The sequence below is a fragment of the Eulemur rufifrons genome, chromosome 9 (assembly GCF_041146395.1).
Source record: "Eulemur rufifrons isolate Redbay chromosome 9, OSU_ERuf_1, whole genome shotgun sequence".
Classification (NCBI taxonomy): Eukaryota; Metazoa; Chordata; class Mammalia; order Primates; family Lemuridae; genus Eulemur; species Eulemur rufifrons.
Window position 1 is genome coordinate 24,441,110 of NC_090991.1, and position 21,139 is coordinate 24,462,248.

Consider the following 21,139-nt stretch of genomic DNA (forward strand, 5'->3'; position numbering starts at 1 on the left):
AAAATTAGGGAAAATGACACAGCCCTGAGCATACCTTTCATATAGTTCTGACTGCAGAACATAAATTACACATACTCAAAAAAGTTTAACAAAATAAACAAGGATGCAGGGGGGCAAAATGAAACACAACATTAACAAATGAACCTAATTGTTTTTCAAATAAGTAACATAACCACACTAAAGGAGGGGGATGTAAATAAACCCAGTAACTTTTGAACACAGTATTCTAAATATGTATTATCTTCAGGCTAAAAACAAAATTATGAACAAATACTGAGCTGTAAGCAGGTTTGTTTTCCATAGTATGGGATAGTAATTTTGAAACTACTTTATTACGCATTTTAGGATTGAGCAAAATAAGTCAATATATTATGGATAACAAGGAATCCACATATGTGAGATACATGACTTATGACAAAGCATAGCATGGGGAAAACGCCAGTGTTTTCATGAAATGGTCCTGGGTCAACCGTGTATCTATAAGGAAAGAAAAAATTCCATCCCTATCTCACACAATAACAAAAATCAATTTTGGGATTGTAGATCTAGATGTCAATGGTTTAAACAAAATTTCCAGCAGTCTTCTAGAAGAATATCTTCATGACTTTGGGATAGGAAAAGATTTTTCTTTTTTTCTTGCTTTTTCTTTTGCCCAGGCTGTAGTGCAGTGGCCCAAGCTCACTACCACCTCGAATTCCTGGGCTCAAGTGATCCTCCCACCTCAGCCTCCTGAGTAGCTGAGACTACAGGCATGCACTACCACACCTGGCTAATTTTTAAATTTTTAAATTTTTTGCAGAGACAGGCAGAGACAGGTTGCCCAGGCATCATGGTCTTGAACAACTGGCCTCAACTGATCCTCCTGCCTTGGTCTCCCAAAGTGTTGGGATTCCAGGCCTGAGCTACCACATCCAGCCAGATTTCTTAACACATTAACTGGCATGTGAGTTGTATTTAAGTCACACTAGTTTTGAGCCCCAGGCCTTCTGAAGCATATATAACTCACATGTCACTTCACCTTGGGAGCCGAGAGAACTATTTTTCAAATTGCATATAACTCATGCACAGAAAACAAAAAAATAACAAATTTTTTACTAAACAAGGATCATTTTGTTTTCAAAGTTTTTATTCTATTTTTATAATAAAACACTGTGGCCCCAATGAAAAAATTTTTTTTCTAGTGTGGCAGTCAACGTGTTAAACATAATACAAAGGGTTCTAATCACAAAAGAAAAGACTGATGCACTTAAATACATCAAATTAAGAACTAGGCCAGGCCTGGTGGTTCCCACCTATAATCCTAGCACTCTGGGAGGCCGAGGCGGGAGGATCGCTTGAGCTCAGGAGTTCGAGACCAGCCTGAGCAAAAGCGAGACCCCATCTCTACCAAAAATAGAAAAAATTAGCTGGGCATGGTGTTGTATGCCTGTATTCCCAGCTACTTAGGAGGCTCAGGCAGGAGGATTGCTTGAGCCCAGAAGTTTGAGGTTGCAGTAAGCTATGATGAGGCCACTGCACTCTAGCCTGGGTCGACAGAGCAAGACCCTATCTCAGGAAAAAAAAAAAAAATTAAGAACTACTGTTTTTAAAGAGGCACCATTAGAAAACAAGCAGTAGAATAAGAGAAGATATCTGCAACACATGTACCAACAAAGGGCTTGTCATATTCACAGTATATAAAGAACTTCTATAAGTCAATAAGAAAATGACATGGCAATTCAATATAAAAATGGGCAAGAGTTTTAACAGGCACTTCCTAAGATAATGGCCACAGCACCTTCTTTTGTAATAGCTGTGAAATGAAAATAACCCAAAAGTTCTAAATGTTCATTAACAGTGGACTGGATAAATAATGATATATTAATCCAAAGACAGCACTGGAGACAAACAAGTGACAGTGATAGGCAACATCACAGATTTTACAATTAATGTTCACCAAAAGAAGCCAGACACATAAACATATACATTGTATGATTCCATCTATATCAAGTTCAAAAACAGGTAAACCTAATCTATGATGTTGAAGTCTGACAGGAGAAAGAAGGGGGAGGAATACGGGGGTAGTAAGTGCACAAATAGTTTTTTTTTTTTTTTTTTTGGAGACAGAGTCTCGCTCTTTTGCCCGGGCTAGAATGCCGTGGTGTCAGCCTAGCTCACAGCAACCTCAAACTCCTGGGCTTAAGCAATCCTTCTGCCTCAGCCTCCCGAGTAGCTGGGACTACAGGCATGCGCCACCATGCCCGGCTAATATTTTCCTATATATTTTGAGTTTGCGCAGCTAATTTCTTTCTAATTTTAGTAGAGATGGGATCTTGCTCCTGCTCAGGCTGGTCTCGAACTCCTGACCTCGAGTGATCCTCCCGCTTCAGCCTCCCAGAGTGCTAGGATTACAGGCATGAGCCACCGTGACCGGCCACAAATAGTTTAAAATAACTACTTTTGTCTATGCTTGACTCTCTACTGTTACACCTCTTACTGCTGACTTCAGCATCAAAAAAGCGAAATGTTCCAGATGATTTTTGGGCGGTTACTGAATATCCTTAGCAGCTTTAAACCCATTTAAGTCCTAGTAATACATTTCCCTTATGTAACATACGAGACATGTTGATGTCCAATCAATTGACTGAAGAAAACTGAAAGGTAACATACCAATTGCTATAGATCGCAAATAAAGTTTCTCAGCATTTTCATACTGATTCATGTCATAATTATATAAAGAAGCCAGATGTCCCACTGAAAGGGCTACTTCATAATCTTCTTGACCAAGAAGTTGCTCTTTAATCTGAATTGCTTTGATGTGCATTTCTTCAGCTTCCTGAAAGATAATTATGCCAAATCAATCATTAAATTATACTTCTTTTTCTTTTTGTTTTTTGTTTTTTGAGACAGAGTCTTGCTCTGTTGCCCAGGCTAGAGTGCTGTGGCGTCAGCCTGGCTCAAAACAATCTCAAAGCCCTGGGCTCAAGCGATCCTCCTGTCTCAGCCTCCCAAGTAACTGGGACTACAGGGGAGCACTACAACGCCCAGCTAATTTTTTCTATTTTTAGTAGTTCCTGGCTAATTATTTCTGTTTTTAGAAATGGGGCCTTGCTCTTGCTCAGGCTGGTCTTAAACTCCTAAGCTCAAGTGATCCTCCTGCCTCGGCCTCCCAGAGTGCTAGGATTACAGTCATGAGCCACTGTGCCCAGCCTTACATTATACTTTTTTCTTATTTCAACAGTTCTTAATGAGCAAGATTCTTCTAAATGCCAAGGATATCTTATGAATACCATAAGGTAATCGGATCAAAAACCATACTATGTTATTCCAAGAGTTGCCTATGGGAAGCATTACTGGTTTTTGGAAACTGCACATAAGCTGATGATAGTAATAGTGTTCTTCGCCAAAAGTGACAAGTGAAAACTTATTTTGATAATATAAAATTGTTAGAAGAAATTAACAAAAAAGAGGAATTTTACAAAATTGTTAGAAGAAACTTACAAGAAATTAACAAAACATTCTAAAATAAAAATTATTTCTTTTAGTTAATACAGTCCAAAATTTAAGTGAACCTTGTTAAGAAGCTCCATAATGTAACATATTAATTTACACAGGTACACACTTCATTTTATTTTTTGGAGTTTTGACAATTTTTCTCCAACAAACTAAATTCAGGCTAATTGAGGGATATACAGATCAATTTTCAGGTAAAAGTGAACATCTTACATAGACCTCTCATTTTTTCCTTACTGTTATCCAAAAATGAAGAATACTAAGAATTTATAACCCAAAATTCTAAAAAGGGAATTAAAGTCAGTAATTTTTATTGCTATAATTAATATAATACTTGCAATATCTGACATGTCTTGTATACACACCACATGCCAGGCTTTCAGCTAAGAGCTGTACATAAGCTAAAAATTGTGTGAGTATTTTTTTTGGTATTTTTTTTTTTTTTTTTTTAAGACGGAGTATCAGTCACCTGGGATAGAGTGCCATGGCATCAGTGTAACTCACAGCAACCTCAAACTCCTGGGCTCAAGCGATCCTCCTGCCTCAGCCTCCCAAGTAGCTGGGATTACAGGCATGCACCACCATGCCCATCTAATTTTTCTATTTTTAGTAGAGATGAGGTCTCGCTCTTGCTCAGGCTGGTCTTGAACTCCTGAGCTCAAGCAATCGTCCCGTCTCAGCCTCCCAGAGTGCTAGGATTACAGGTGTGAGCCACTGTGCCTGGACTAAAAATTATGTTTGAAGTCTAACAATCATATTAGCCTTTTTTGGTTTGACATAGTTCCTATTTTCCCATGGTCCTGATTTTCTAATTTTATTTGTATTCTGACTATGTTGTTTTATAGTAGCTATTTTCACTTTTTTTTTTGGAGACAGAGTCTCACTCTGTTGCCCAGGCTAGAGTGCCGTGGCATCAGCCCAGCTCACAGCAACCTCAAACTCCTGGGCTCAAGCAATCCTCCTGCCTCAGCCTCCCGAGTAGCTGGGACTACAGGCATGCGCCACCATGCCTGGCTAATTTTTCTATATATTTTTAGTTGTCCAGCTAATTTCTTTCTATTTTTAGTAGAGTCGGGGTCTTGCTCCTGCTCAGGCTGGTCTCGAACTCCTGAGCTGAAGCGATCCTCCCGTCTCAGCCTCCTAGAGTGCTAGGATTGCAGGCGTGAGCCATAGCGCCCAGCCTATTTTCACAATGCTTTCATGGAATAAGGTAGGAATATAATGAATGTATAACTTTATTATTTAAGATTACTTAAGACGTATTTATTATTTAAGATTTTACTTTATTATTTACGATTATTAAGAGCGAGAAAAACATAGTAAAACATGTTTCTACCTTAAATTTTCTCATGGACTGATAAAGTCTTCCAAGATTTCCATAGTGTTTTGCCGTCTGTACGTTAAATTCCCCAAAAGCTTTCTTAGCTAGCTGGAGTGAAGACAGGTGCAAATCATGAGCTTCTTGAAGCAGCCTCTGTTCAGTTTCTTTATTATGACAGTCAATTGCAATTTCCTCTAAAATAAGTGCTGAATAAAGAAAGCAATAAATTAGTGCACCAAAGCTAATCAGAACGTCTAACTTAAAATTAAATGACATAAATGTTTATTGAATATATCTATATGTGGTTATGATTTGGAATTGGTCAAGATGAAAGTACGCCACTTTAACAAAAAAGTACACTTTTGGGGGGTCATTTTATTTTGCATAGTATAATGAATTCAAATTTAAGAAAAACAATGTTATACATCAAATTATTTTGCAGAATTAGCTTTTATTTTAACAGATTGCTATACTCTGTGGTATGAATTTGTTTTTTCAGTTAAATGGAAGGAAGAGGCACATTTTTAAAAGTTATGAAACTGTGTCAAGGAGTACCTAAGCACTTTTGATAATTTTGAAACTACACTTTGTAAAACATAACCTTTAACCAAACACAGCTAAAAGAACGGATTACTTCCTACTCACTTGACCAACCAAATCAGGCAAGAAGACATTTCAATTTCAAAGCTGCATTCAAGACTCAAATTCCATCTAATGTCTTAAAAATATATATATTCTTTTACCAGGTAATTTTATTTCTTGGGAAACTATGCACACAAAGGTAAGTAAAAGAGATTTACTTCACTGTAGCATTTTTAAAGAAAGAACAGGTTAAAAACAATATAAAGGTCTAATAACAGAGGGGAGGTTAAAAACATTAGAAAAAAGGACACATGTATTGAAATGGAAAAATGTTCATTATATATTAAGTGAAAAAATCAGATTATAAAACTGAAAAATTATTCATTCATTTAATTATCTTATTTAAAAAAAGAAAAGCCTGGCCAGGTGTGGTGGCATGCACCTGTAATGCCAGCTACTTGGGAGGCTGAGGCAGGAGGATCACTTGAGCCCAGGAGTTTGAGGTTGCTGTGAGCTAGGCTGATGCCAATGGCGCTCTACTAAGGGCAACTTTACTCAGAGTGAGACTCTGTCTCAAACCAAACCAAAACAAAAAAAAGCCTCAAATAATATTCACCAAAATGTTGATTCAGGATTGGTGGGATTTTCATGCAACTTAATTTATTTTTTCTCTTTTCTATCTAACTTTTAATTTTTGATATTAATCATGTATTACTTGTATAACTTAAAAAAAATACAAACCTAGAGGGAAAAAACCCTAGTTCCAGAACAAAGGTAAAAACTTATCCAATAAACATGGAATTACTATATGGGTGACCCAATCATGTTAGCAAAATAAATGCAATAAAAAGCCTTGGTGGTGATTAGAAGAAAAGTTAAAATAAGAAAAGGAAGAAAGTGGTATTTGGCAAGAGCCTTGCAACATTCAGGGTAACATGATACGAAGCTCAGTTTAAAAATCCTGCACTATAAAGCTACGAAACTCATCTTTGGTTTTCTATCCATGTTACTGTGGAGTCATTTGTGTTATTTCTCCATGCAATCCTCAAAAGAAATTAATGCATACAAGAATGGATTTAAAAAAAAAAAGAGGAGAGAGAAAAGAAAGAAATTTCTAGCTTATTAACAAGATTATATGAGAGAAGCAAATAATCTTTTATTATGAACCACTAGAAACCCTTAAGTAGAGTTGCAATGAATTGGCTATCTTAGTAATACACAGACATAGTATTATCCTGTGGTACTACCTCTAAGAAAATAAACAAATACCCCTATTTTATACCACATATTATTTAAAAATATCTGAGACTAGATAATAAAGGATACCTTTCACCCTCTTTGAAGAAGCCAAAAGAAGATGATCTTCAGGTAGGATGTGGGTAATGATACCAATAGCTCTTTCTGCATGAAATCTGCAATACAGATAAATATAGTCTGGCATTTCTTTTTCGTTACAAATTATTTAAGACTTAAAATCACAATCTGTAATATAATACTAATAGAAAGTACCTCTAAAACTATTTGTGGGAAAGAACTGGTTTTTTGTTTGTTTTAAACTTCCAATCTGTTGTGGACTGAACTTTTAACATCCAGTGGATTCCCACCTCCCTCAGAATAAAACAGGAAGTCCTTATTATAGCCCAGAAGGTTCTACATCTTTTACTCTTCTACCTCTCTGACCTTATCTCCTACCATTCTCAGATCAATCCTCTTTTCCCCTCCAGCCACACAGGCCTAGCAGTTTCCTGAACATGCAAAGCACGTTCTTACCCTTGCACTTGCTTTACCTTCCCTCTGCATTGCTCTTCCTATGATCTTCCACATGGCTCACTCCTACTGAGCAGGCCTTACCAGAACAGACCAATTAAAAGCCCCTTAAAATAAAAATCTACCATCACTCTCTAAACTTAGCTTAGCATATTTTTATTCCTCTTAACAGCATGTATTCTCGCCTGACAGGTTTGGTTATTTGTTTTTGGCCCACCTCACCAAATACAAGGTAAGCCATTCATCTATTTTATCTGTCAGTTCCTTTGAAACAACTCTAAGTGTCCTATCCTCATCTTCCAGGTAATCATTTTCTCAAATTTGTCTTTCATTTTACTAATTCTCTCTTAACTTGTAACTAATCTGTTATTAAACTTGTCTTCTGAGTTTTAGTGTCAATGACTATTTTCCATTTCTGCTTCTCTTATTAAGATATAATTCACATAGCACACAATTTACCCATTTAGTGTACAATTAGTTTTTAGTATAGTCATGGAGTTGTACACCCATCACTCAATTTTAGAATATTTTCATCTTCCCATAAAGAAACTCATGCCTATCAGAAGCCACTCTCCATTCACTCAAACTCCTCAACCTAAGTACCATCAATTTATTTTCTGTCTCTACGGATTTGCCTACTGTGGACATTTCACATAAATGGAATCATACAATATGTGATCCTTTGTGACTGGCTTCTTTTAGTAAGTACAATGTTTTCAAGGTTCACTTCAACTATGTTGTATATAGCAGGTATCGGTTGTTTTTTATTTTAAAATCCGATTTTTTCCTTTATTTTATTTTTCCTCCAAAATATTACTGATTCCTTCTTTTATATCAGGGTCAGCAAACTTTTCCTGTAAAGGGCCAGATATTTTAGGTAGTGTTGGCCACACATTCTCTATTGCAATTATTCAACCCTGCTGCTGTAGTGCGAAAGCAGCCATAGAAAATACATGGACAAATGAGCATGGCTATGTTCCGGTAAAACTTGCCAGCAGGCCATCATTTGCTAACCCACTTTATATCTTTAATCATTTACGAATACATACTCCAGAGCGTCAACCAAAAAAGTTCTGTTAACTAAAGTTTTAATCCTGTTCATTTTGTCTGCTGACTCAGAGGAAAAGTCCCCTTACGTATTTTGTAATTTTTAATGGTGAATTCATCTTAGGTAGAGCTAGATCTGTAAGATTTCTATATAGTTTGGGTTGATGTTTAATTATTTCCAGGAGTTTTACATTTTCTTCCACAAGGTATCCCAGGGGAACTAGCAGCCCCAAAGTGCTTTTAAATGTTTTTCTTTGTTTGGGGGTCCTGTATGTACTATCCCCAAACTCGATTGGTATAGGTGTGTAATTATCAATTTCCCTGTGAGGACCTTTTCTGGGTTCCACTGTTACCCCAAGCACAGACGGACAAGTATCCTTGTCATCTCTCTACCAATGGACGTATTTTTTTTCCCCCACTCTGTCCTTTCCCTGAGGGTGTAGCCTTGATCTTGGTTTTAAGTGAGGGTTTCAGTTCTAACTTCCCCCCACTGCACTCCGCCTCCTGTGGGTTAAATGTCTCTTAAACCAAGGATTGTTGAACAAAGGTTATAGAAACCTCTAAGCTGTTTCATCACCCCAGAGCGGTTATACCATAGTCCATGTCTACTCCTTTGGATTATAGTGTCCATTATTGGCCCTTGGAGATTTCCCGTCACGCTTGCAAACTCAGTTATGCATTTAAAAAAGATGATTGCTGTATTTTATTCAGTACTTCTATGTGTTTTGAGCAAAAAGTTTTTAGGTTATTAAGTTTGCCGTTCAGCTAGAGGCTATCATATTACTCAAAGAGAAACTACTGACTGAAATACTCAAAAGATAAGTCATGCTGTATATGAAGATATACAAGTCTCAATATTAAACCACATAAAGGCTAAACGAATGGCCTAAAAATTGGTATGATTTTAAATGACTTCAAGAACATTTTAGGCATCCTGTTAAAGCTCCAGGAAGACAAATTTAATCCATAAAGTACATTTAGTACTATTGTATTAGGGAAAAAACAATATTTAATCCTTCACAGAAAAGGAATGTGGGACTTACAGGGCATTGTCAAATTTCCCAGAGCTATACTGGTGAACGTAAGAAGAATAAGCCAAGTCTTCATGAGCTGTTGCTACATGGATATTTTTGCCACCAAACACTGACTGTCGAATGTCAAGAGCTGCCTGAAAGAATCATAAAAATATTTATTAATACTGTAAACCTTCCAAAAAGATGACCTATTTTAAATTAAAGACCCTAATAATTTAAATGTATATTCTATATACTAAATTCCATAAGTTTTGAAGCCAAGAAAGTCCTGCTGTATTTAAATCACAGTAGAACATGAAAGTCACCTAGAATGCCTGAATTTTTCAAGATGGAATCTGACTTAAAAAGCAATGGCTTAATAATAATAATCTTGGAAGTCACATCAATATTTTTCTTTATGCCCTTCTCCAAAAGTGAACTGTAAAATCAAGGATATCTTGTCTAGAGCAATGGCATAATACATCATTTACCTGAGAATGACTAAGAAAGGCCTAAAATGATTACTGACGGCCTTCCTTGCTGTTACAAAGGCAGCTACAGTGACATTTGCTAAGTCAACAAAGACAAGACATCATTTGGGCAAATAAAAAATAGAAAAGTACTCCTAAATATGAGCCCATAATCCAACAATTCTTTTTTTTTTTTTTTTGAGACAGAGTCTCACTCTGTTGCCCAGGCTAGAGTGAGTGCCGTGGCGTCAGCCTTGCTCACAGCAACCTCAAATTCCTGAACTCAAGCGATCCTCCTGTCTCAGCCTCCCGAGTAGCTGGGACTACAGGCATGCACCACCATGCCCGGCTAATTTTTTCTATATATATTTTTAGCTGTCCATATAATTTCTTTCTATTTTTAGTAGAGATGGGGTCTCGCTCTTGCTCAGGCTGGTCTCGAACTCCTGAGCTCAAACGATACGCCCACCTCGGCTTCCCAGAGTGCTAGGATTACAGGCGTGAGCCACCGCGCCCGGCCCCAACAATTCTTTTCCTTAATGATTCTCTTTAATTCCTAAAACATTAACTTTTAAGCCTTCTAGTTAATACTTAATAAAATAATGGTGTGCCCTATGTATGTGTCTGGGGGGAGCTCAGAGCTATTTATTTATTTATCTTTAAAAATGAAATACCAGGTAAAAGAGCTATTTCTAAAGAGTGGCTTATAGACTGCAAACAAATACTGGTCAACAAGTCAGTTTTAGTTGAAAGAAAAAAAGGATAACCATTAACATACCTGATAAATTGCCACGGACTGACAGATATTATCTACATTGAGTAAGTAGAACCCATAGTCTAGCAGTGTATCAGAATATTTTGGGTGTTTGGATCCAAAATGATCCCTATAAAAAGATACAAAACTATTAGGATACAAAGTAAAGAGACAACTTAAAATGATATTTTAAATAACAATCACTTACCGTGCCAAATACACTGCATGTTTAATTAATTGTTCTGCCTTCTTAAATTCACGTTTTACTACACAAGCCTAAAGATAAAGTGAAAAACTGTTAAATAACTTTCAAAGAGTTCATTAGTGTGTTAAAATAAGTATAGTTTATATATTCTGGCTATAATAGTCAATAAGAAAAAAAATCTCCAAACGTAAATAGATGGCTTCTATTTCTATTTGTAATTGCTTTCCAAGTATTTAAAAATTCTATTATAAACAGATCTGTATATAACCTGGGAAATTATAGAGTTTAAAGTTTTAAGTCATTCCTAGTACAAACCTATTACAACAAAGTTACCTTACAATGCTGGTACACTCCCATCTTTCCATATTATTAAACTAAAATGGTGGTGTGGGGGAGATTTACCACAGTATTTTCTAAGGTACTTATATATCAGTTCTGGAGTGGCTTAAAAAAATGTTTTATAGTTTTCACCTAATAATTTTTAAATGCACACAATTTCAAGTTTTCCCATTATCTCTCTTTCCTTTTTCTTTCTTTTACTTTTATTTTTTAAAGAGATGAGGGTCTCATTATGTTGCCCAGGCTGGCCTTGAATTCCTCTGCTCAAGCGATCCTCCCGCCTCAGTTTCCTGAGTGCCTGGGACTACAGGTGAGTGCCACCATGCCTGGCTTCCTACTATTTCTTAAAATATTTTGAACCATAGCCTGTCATGGTGGCACGTGCCTGTACTCCCAGCTACCTGGGAGGCTGAAGCAGTAGTGTGCTATATGATCACACCTGTGAAAAGCCACTATACTCCAGCCTGGGCAACATGGAGAGACATCCATGATGTTTACTTGCTCTAAAATGACTGATTTAATATATTTCACAGAAATCTTGTCCTCTTCTAAATCCACAATTTAGGAATCTTTCTTCTAATTGAATTTACATAAGTAAAATTGACCAAAGTGAAATAGTCAAATTTGGGAAACTTCTGGATAGAAACAGTATATCTGAAAGTACATTAATACTTTAAGGCCTCATTACACCAAAAGAACACTTTTAAAATGCCACTAAATGGCTTGAAAGAGGCAAGTCATTTATTTATAGAGTAAGAAAATAGAGAAAAATTAAATAAGGATTACTTAGTGAGTCAAGTATATAGCAAGCTGTCTTGCTATGTGAGTGCAATACTATTACTAAAAGATTTAATAGTAGGCTATCCTTTAAGATAATAGTGACCAAAGCCCACATAATTTTGGCATAAGGTTGCTATAAATGTTTAAGAAAAACAAAAACAAACTCAAGCTGGAATAGCACCCAAATATTAATACTACTTAGGTTTTTTGTTTTGTTTTTTTTAGAGACGGTCTTGCTCTATTACCCTGGCTGGATTGCACTGGCTCAATCACTGCAGCCTTGAGCTACTAGGCTCAAGAGCTGCTCCTGCCTTAGCTTGCTGAGCAGCTAAGACTACAGGTGTATGCCACCACAACCAGCTAATTTACACATACGCACTTGCAGAGATGGGGTCTTGCTATGTTGCCTAGGCTGGTACTGAACTAGTGACCTGAAGCAAACTCTCGGCCTCCCAAAGTGCTGAGATTATAGGCTTGAGCCACCATGCCCAGCTATCTTTTTTTTTTTTTTTTTTTTTTTTGAGACAAGGTTTCACTCTGTTGCCAAGGCTCGAGTGCAATGGCATGATCATAGCTCACTGCACCCTTAATCTCCTGGGCTCAAGTAATCCTCCTGCCTCAATGTCCCAAGCAGCTAGGACTACAGGCGCACATGATCATGCCTGGCTAATTGTTATTTTTTTTTTTATTTTTTTTTTATTTTATTTTTTTTTTTGTTGAGACAGAGTCTCACTTTGTTGCCCAGGCTAGAGTGAGTGCCGTGGCGTCAGCTTAGCTCACAGCAACCTCAGACTCCTCGGCTTAAGCGATCCTACTGCCTCAGCCTCCCGAGTAGCTGGGACTACAGGCATGCGCCACTATGCCCGGCTAATTTTTTCTATATAGATTTTTAGTTGTCCATATAATGTCTTTCTATTTTTAGTAGAGACGGGGTCTCGCTCAGGCTGGTCTCGAACTTCTGACCTCGAGCGATCCACCTGCCTCGGCCTCCCAGAGTGCTAGGATTACAGGCGTGAGCCACCGCGCCCGGCCTGTTATTTTTTAATAAGCTTTTTTTTTTAAAAGACAGGGTCTTGCTATGCTGCCCAGGCTGATCTCCAACTCCTGATCTCAAGCAATCCTCCCACCTTGGCCTTCCAAAGTGCTGGGATTACAATCAGTGGCTGGTGCAGTAGTATCATGCAAGATTCCCAAAGAAATCCCAAATCCCTGTTGGGATTACAGGTGTAGGCCACCACGCCCAGTCTCCAAATACTACTTTGATCTGTACTTCACTGAGCTGAAACAATTTCAAAACAAATTATTTCACAGGTTTTCTTGGTAAAGGAAAATTAGCTAAAGTCCATGTGGGATAGTTTAGTTAGAAACCAGATTTCTAAAAATGAGCACAGAAACTTTGAAAATAGACCTATGTCTATGGAGTACAGAAAAATTATGTTAAATAGGTTAATTAAAATAAATTTAAAGCCCGATAAATCCTATAATTCATTCAATAATTTTAACATTATACTCACCTTAGAAGCTTGTCTTAAAACATCCACCACGACTTTGACTGGCAAGCCTGCTGTGATTTCTCTCATTGCCTCAATGCACCATTTGTATGCCTGCAAAAAAAAAAATATTTATAGAAGAGACAGAACTGTGATAAATGAAATTGGTAATATTTAATGAAATGATTGCAAATATTTTAAGCTTTCAAATACTTAAATAAGAACACAAAATATTTACACTTAAAATTTTCTGAGGTTAAACTTTCTTGAAAATATAAATTTGTTACATTATTTTTACTCTTAGTATCTATAGTTTGTCTCAATCAGACTTCAAGGATACATGACATATTTTCAGGAAATCAGAGGCATGTTCTCTCTTGCCCAGAAGCCTTTGTACATTCTGCTGCCTCTGCCTTAGAATATATTCTCCCTGCCTTTAACCTCTTCACTAACCTAATTTATCTTTCAGTTTTGAGCCCTAGACTAGGATTCCTGTATTTTCCTGCACTTTCCTTCCCCTACTGTAATACTTGTTATTTCGTATCTTAACTGCCCGTTTAGGTGAGTGCTTAGTTTATGCCAGCTATTGTTCTAAGTACTTTATGTACATTAACACATTTAGCTGACACAATAGCCCTATAAGATATGTACTATTATTATGGGAAACTGAGGTAAAGAGAGGTTAAGAGGCAGGTAATGTGCTAGGTACATAGTGGGAAACAAAAATGTCCTTCCTCTCCTAGTGTTTAGCAGGAGAGAGAAAAAAAAGACAGATTATCTTGGATAGTGATAACTGCTATAAACAAAACAATATTACATAGGGATCACAAGGAATGGGGGGAGAACATATTAGAAAATAAATATTTCTCTTTTGCAAGTTTCCTTCACTTCCATTTCACTTAAAAGATACAGCTATTCAGAAGCAATTTTGATGCAAATATGAAATAAAGGCTATTCATCCAACTCAGATTTAGGTCAGAAAACCTGGTTTGTGTTTGTAGGATACTAAAAAAGTTGATTCTGTTCCAAAGTAATACAGCTAATATTTTTAGAATTGTGATGGATTGTAATACTGTTATATTTACTGCCCCACCCCTTCTTTTCCCCTTTGGGAAGGATATACTTCCCTTTCACATTAAAGACAAGCATGGTCATGTGACTTCCTCCAATCAATTAATATATGAGAAGTGCAACGTGCCATTTCTGGGAGAAGGCTTTAAGTGTCAACAGTACTTCCCCATGAAGTTTCTGCCTCTGCTTCAAGGCTGGTGATGATGTTCCAGGTAGACATGCTAGACCAGAATGGGTCTTAATCAAAGTGTAGATATAATGTTAAGTACAGCCACAGTGGTCCCAAGACAGGGATATAGCATGAGCAAGAAATAAATTTTTATTGTTTCAAAACTACTGCTATTCTGGGGTTGATATTACCTCAGCATAGCCCAGCCTATCCTGACTAATACAAGAATATGGTGAGGCAGGGCCCAGTGGCTCACGCCTATAATCCTAGCACTCTGGGAGGCCAACGCAGGAGGATCACTTGAGGTCAGGAGTTCAAGACCAGCTTGAGCAAGAGCGAGACCCCATCTCTACTAAAAAAAAAAAAAAAAAAAAAAAAATAGGAAAAATTAGCTGGGTATGGTGGTGTGCCTGTAGTCCCAGCTACTTGAGAGGCTGAGGCAGGAGGATCTCTTGAGTCCACGAGTTTGAGGTTGCTGTGAGCTATGATGACACCACTGCAGTCTAGCCAGGGCAACACAGCAAGACTTTGTTTCAAAAAAAAAGTGATAATTCATCAAACTATATCCTCAAGATTTGTATACTTTTCTGCAGACATCAATAAAAAGTTTATTTATAATTAAAATAAACTGTCAAAATAATCTAGGAAACACCCAAGACTTCAACACTCTTCATGAATGTATTGATTTGTGAAGATCATTAATAAGGCATAATATAAGCCCTTAAATCCAAATATAGAAAGAAAGTAACTGTCAATTACAGTAAATTATAACAGCCTAGTAAAGAAAGTGGAAACTGGTAAGTAAAAGGCACTTCTGTTCCACTGAGTACATCAGTGGGTTGGGACATATTAAGATGGTCCTGGAGCCAAGTAGGGAGTAAAGAATGGCAAGATATAAATCACTCTATGTAACAGAAAGAAGAAAGTAGAATTCCAGAGAGCAGTATGAGAAACGGGGGAAGAAAAGAAATGATGAAAGAGGAACCATAGGTGGCTAAGATGAGTTCTTATGTAAAGAGATAAAATATGGTGGGACTTTTAAGATAGTCATTACTGGCCAGGCGTGGTGGCTCACGCCTGTAATCCTAGCACTCTGGGAGGCCGAGGCGGGTGGATTGCTTGAGGTCAGGAGTTCGAGACCAGCCTGAGCAAGAGCGAGACCCCGTCTCTACTAAAAATAGAAAGACATCATATGGACAACTAAAAATCTATATAGAAAAAATTAGCCGGGCATAGTGGCACATGCCTGTAGTCCCAGCTACTTGGGAGGCTGAGGCAGTAGGATCGCTTAAGCCAAGGAGTCTGAGGTTGCTGTGAGCTAAACTGACGCCACGGCACTCACTCTAGCCTGGGCAACAAAGTGAGACTCTGTCTCAACAACAACAACAAAAAAAGATAGTCATTACTTAATATTCAGTTTGATGTTGTTTACCTTACTCTCATTGTCAGTAAAGTTGGTTATCTGCACAAAGGCCTTCTGTAAATGGAGTTCTTTGTTTTTGGTGTGTAAAAATTATAGATAGGGGCTAAGTTCTATACCTGGGTTAATAAACTATGGACCAGTCATTGCACACAAGGGGCAGCAAAACAATGCAATGACAGAACAAATTCTGCAGACACAGGAACTCAAGATCAAAAATAACCACAAGAACATAAACAAACTTCCTGAAAATTTGTAGGCATGCTGATAAGGATTTTAGACTTTTACATGTGGGTTTGATACGTTCATTTTTTTTTTGAGAGACAAGGTCTCGCTAGGTTGCCCAGGCTGGAGAGCAATGGCTATGCACAGGCACGATCCTAGTGCACTATAGCTTCGAACTCTGGAGCTTAAGCGATGCTCCTGCCTCAGTCTCCCAAGCAGCTGGGAATACAGGTATGAGGCACTCTGCCCAGCCTTCATGCATTCTTATATAACTATTATAAGCAGGATTACCTAGCATCTGAGTTGCACAAACATCACTTTACAATTATTCTAGAATTTTCTGGTTTCACTTCTAAGTAATTTCCCCTTAAATATGGAATATATCTTTATATTGATGGGGCAAAAATCAAGATAGAAATAATTTTACAACATGAAAGCTAAATGACAGCTATCTGACAGCATGAAATAATTATGATATTCTTCCATAATTAAAGCAACCAAGCAAAGGAACTAAGCACATATAGATCACTTCTCAATTACATGTTTATTAGCCCTTAAGCATTAATTTAATACTGTAAAAGCCAGGAATAAAGATATCTTTCGGCCGGGCGCGGTGGCTCACGCCTGTAATTCTAGCACTCTGGGAGGCCGAGGCGGGTGGATCGCTCGAGGTCAGGAGTTCAAGACCACCCTGAGCAAGAGTGAGACCCCGTCTCTACTAAAAATAGAAAGAAATTATATGGACAACTAAAATATATATATACAAAAAATTAGCCGGGCATGGTGGCGCATGCCTGTAGTCCCAGCTACTCGGGAGGCTGAGGCAGTAGGATCGCTTGAGCCCAGGAGTTTGAGGTTGCTGTGAGCTAGACTGACGCCACGGCACTCACTCTAGCCCGGGCAACAGAGTGAGACTCTGTCTCAAAAAAAAAAAAAAAAAAAAAAAAAAAAAAGATATCTTTCTCACAGGGCAGAGGAAGATGCAAAGCAATACAATAAGATATAAATAAAATCCAGCTTCCTATTGAAATGAATGCTTTCAAGTTATGAGTTCATTGACAGCTATAGATTCAACTGAAAGGATCTATTAAAGGCTCAGTTAACAAAACATGCCAATTAATACAATTTAGATAGACGGCCAGGCATGGTGGCTCACACTTTAATCCCAGTGCTTTGGGAGGCCAAGTAGGGAAGATTGCTTGAGGCCAGGAGTCCGAGACCAACCTGGGCATCACAGTGAGACTTCGTCTCTACAAAAAATGATAAAAAATTAGCCGGGTATAGTGGTGCTTGCCTGTAGTCCCAGCTATTCAGGAGGCTGAAGTGACAGGATTGCTTGAGCTTAGGAGTTTGAGGCCGCAGTAAGCTATGATTATGCCGCTCTACCCCGGCCAGGGTAACAGAGCGAGACCCTGGCTCAAAAAAACAAAAACAAAAAATTGAGGCAGAGATACACACATCTGGTCAAATTAAAAAGAACAACAACAACAAAAAAAAACCCTGGCCCCAAATTGTCCATGTATACATTTAAACTGCATCTCACAAATATTCCTTTTGTCTGATTTTAAATATGCTACTACAATCTACACTGCTTTAAGTAAACCTAATATGTGAAAACAAGATCTATAGAACATATAAGAGAAAACTATTTGATTTATCCTGTTTTTTTTAAATAATGAATTTATTCCCTAGTACTTTTATTTATTTATTTATTTCTGAGGCAGAGTCTTGCTCTGTCACCTGGGCTAGAGTACCGTGGCGTCAGCCTAGCTCACAGCAACCTCAAACTCCTAGGCTCAAGTGGTCCTCTTGACACAGCCTCCCAAGTAGCTGGGACTACAGGCACATACTGCCATTCCTGGCTAATTTTCTCCATTTTTAGTAGAGATGGGATCTTGCTCTTGCTCAGGCTGGTCTCTAACTCCTGTGCTCAAGGGATCCTCCCACCTCGGCCTCCCAGAGTACTGGGAATATAGGCGTGAGCCGCCACACCCAGCCATGATTTATACTGTTTATAGGTACTTACTGGTCACAATGAGACGCACCTCAAAACACTTACCTCATCATAGTGGCTTTTTGCAAATAGGAGTGCACATAGCTCTCCATAGAGTGCAGCTTTGTTTGCTTGCTGGCCATGTTTTGACAGTTTATCCATATATGTCTGAGCTAACTTAAATGTTTCTTCACCCAAATGATATTTGCAGTTTCCATTTCTCACATGAAGCAACCTGAAAAACACAAATAATATTCCTCTATTTTTGATATTTCCATTATGGTGGACCTGATAACCTCTTACAGATCACTAGGTAGCACTTACATGACTTATGGTAACTAGATGCAAAAATGAAGCAGCATCAGAAAACAACTGTCTGGCCCAAACTGGGGTTGACTAATGCCCATGAAGAAATACATGCTCTTTCCAGAAAGCTTCCCATGATTAATCTCATCCACCTTTGATTCCTTATCTTCTCTAAACATTTTATGTACTTTGTATACTCGGCATGTGCTGCATCTAAAAAAATAACATTTACTCTTTTCGTTCCAATTCCGCAATATAATTTGAGTATTAAAAATTTGTAAAATAATAAAGAAAATATCATCAACATGAAATACTCACTATTACCTTCTATTCTTATTTTTAGTATATTTGTGTAACACTTGATCAATTACCACTGATTTCATGATGCTGCATAAGTGCTTCTTTTTATCTCTCCAGTAAGATAAGTTCACAGAAAATAGCAGTACTATCAACTATTTCTTTTATAATCTTTATTTTCTATGGTGGAAAATACAGAGTTCTTTAAAAAAAAGTATATGTACAACTATGCTGACTAATAATATGCAAGAGTAGCAAAATGTTTTAGATCATACTGATAGCAACAGACTATACATCTATACAGACTACACAAGACAGGAGAACACTATTAGGACTGGACAAATATTTATGTATCTATTATGATGCTGGCTAGAACATTATGTCCATGTATCAAGTCAGTACAATTTTCTGAAAATGCTCAGCCTGAGAAGGAACAAAAGTATAAAAGCCATTTAAGAGAAAACCAAGGTAAGGTGTGGTGGCTCAAGCCTGTACTTTGGGAGGCCAAGGCAGGAGGATCATTTGAAGCCAGGAGTTTGAGAACAGCCTGGGAAACATATTGAGATTCTGTCTCTATAAAACATAGAAAAAACTAGCCAGGCATGGTGGTGCATGCCTGTAGTATCAGCTACTTGGGTGGCTGAGGCAGGAGGGTCACTTGAGCCCAGGAGTTCGAGGCTACAGAGAGCTATGATTGTGCCACTGTACTCCAGCTTGGGCAACAGAGCAAGACCCAGTAACCAAAAGAAAAAAAAAAAAAAAAAAGAAAGAAAAGAAAAAGAAAACCAAGAAGTACGAGGTTGGGAAGCATTCTTCAAGACTATAAAATCAATGGATACTTAAAATTTATTTATTCTATCTATACCAAAAATATTAACAGATTAATAACCCAAAATGAGAAAAATTCAAACAATCTTCTAATCTATCATTTTTTTGTATAGTCAGAGAAAACGGAGTAACTTCAAAAGAACCAGAACTAATCAATAAGGCGATGAACACTATTCAATGTCAGTGCGTATCCTCCCAACACTTACCATACAGTTATCTGCTTTTAGAAAAGAATATAACCCTCAAGGAAAATAGTATAGTAAGGTTAATCCAAAATTCTAGAGTATCTTTCCTAACATTAAATTCTAACTTAAAGCTGAAATGAAGTAATTTATTAGGCTACTCTACAAGGGTGAGTTGATTGGATTTATATTTTTAAGCAGAAATAGAAAAATGGAAAAAGTACATGTTTTAGTATACAGACAACTTTTCATGCTAATAAGTGTATTGATAAAGAGACAAGATCAGTTCACTGTCAAATTGCTGATCTAATGACTAGTAGTTTGTAATAACCTCTACAAAATGGAAAACAGGCCATACACAGGAAAACAGAACTGAAATCTCAGAAAAGATTAAAAAGAAATAAGGTAGTTCAGATGATAATTTTTTGAGAGACTCTCACAGTTAAGCAGTGACTGAGCACCTACTATGTGCCAGTTAGTTTTCTAGATGCAAGGGTATAATGGTGAACAACAGAGAAAGAATCCACGGCCATTAAGAAGCTTACATTCGTGGTAGGGTGCGGTGGCTCACACCTGGAATCCTAGCACTCTGGGAGGCCAACGCAGGAGGATCACTTGAACTCAGGAGTCTGAGACCAGCCTGAGTAAGAGTGACACCCCATCTCTACTAAAAATAGAAAAAATGAGATGGGCATGGTGGCGCATGCCTGTAGTCTAGTTCCAACAACTCAGGAGGCTGAGGCAGGAGGATTGCTTGAGCCCAGGAGTGGGAGGTTGCTGTCAGCTACCCTGACGCCACGGCACTCTAGCCTGGGCAACAGAGTGAGGCTCTGTCTCAAAAAAAAAAAAAAAAGAAAGAAAAGAAAAAGGAAAAAACAAAAAAAGGCAGCTTACATTCTTGGGGGAGAAGGGTGTTAGGGTAGGCAAACATAAAAATAAGTTGACTTTCAGTTAAGGATAAAGGCTGTGAAGATGATAAAAATCGGGTAATATGATCAAGAGCTTCTTAAAGGAGGTGTTTAGGGTACACAGGGAAGAATTCTCTTGAGGTAGCATCTGAATTGATACCTAAATGATGACAACACAGCCGTGTAAAGATGTGGGCAAAACATGTTCCAAACAGAAGGAACAGAAGCAGCAAAGGCCCTGAGAAGCGGGGGAATATCTGGCACAGTGGAAGAACAGAAAGAAGGCATCTGGAGTATAGCGAATAAAGGATTGTGTAACGAGAAATGAGAAGGGAGAGATACACAAGATTTTATATAGATCCTTCCTAGACATGGAAAGGAGTTTTTGTTGCAACAGTGAGGTGATTTATGTTCTAGAACAATGCTATCTAACAATTTCCTGAGGTGTTAGAAATGTTATATACTTGTGCTGCTCAATTT

At 37.7% G+C, this 21,139-nt stretch overlaps 1 protein-coding gene across 1 annotated transcript in view; it reads right to left on the bottom strand.

The window, feature by feature from the left end:
- APPBP2 (amyloid beta precursor protein binding protein 2) overlaps window positions 1-21,139 on the bottom strand; it is a 57,562-nt gene that overhangs the window by 1,214 nt on the left and 35,209 nt on the right. Inside the window, exons 5-12 of the mRNA XM_069482325.1 lie at window positions 18,205-18,373; window positions 13,285-13,374; window positions 10,655-10,722; window positions 10,471-10,576; window positions 9,253-9,377; window positions 6,722-6,807; window positions 4,829-5,019; window positions 2,650-2,815 (exon numbers count right to left, since the gene is read on the bottom strand). Coding sequence (XP_069338426.1) covers window positions 2,650-2,815; window positions 4,829-5,019; window positions 6,722-6,807; window positions 9,253-9,377; window positions 10,471-10,576; window positions 10,655-10,722; window positions 13,285-13,374; window positions 18,205-18,373 — 1,001 coding nt within the window. The remainder of the gene's footprint in view (window positions 1-2,649; window positions 2,816-4,828; window positions 5,020-6,721; window positions 6,808-9,252; window positions 9,378-10,470; window positions 10,577-10,654; window positions 10,723-13,284; window positions 13,375-18,204; window positions 18,374-21,139) is intronic.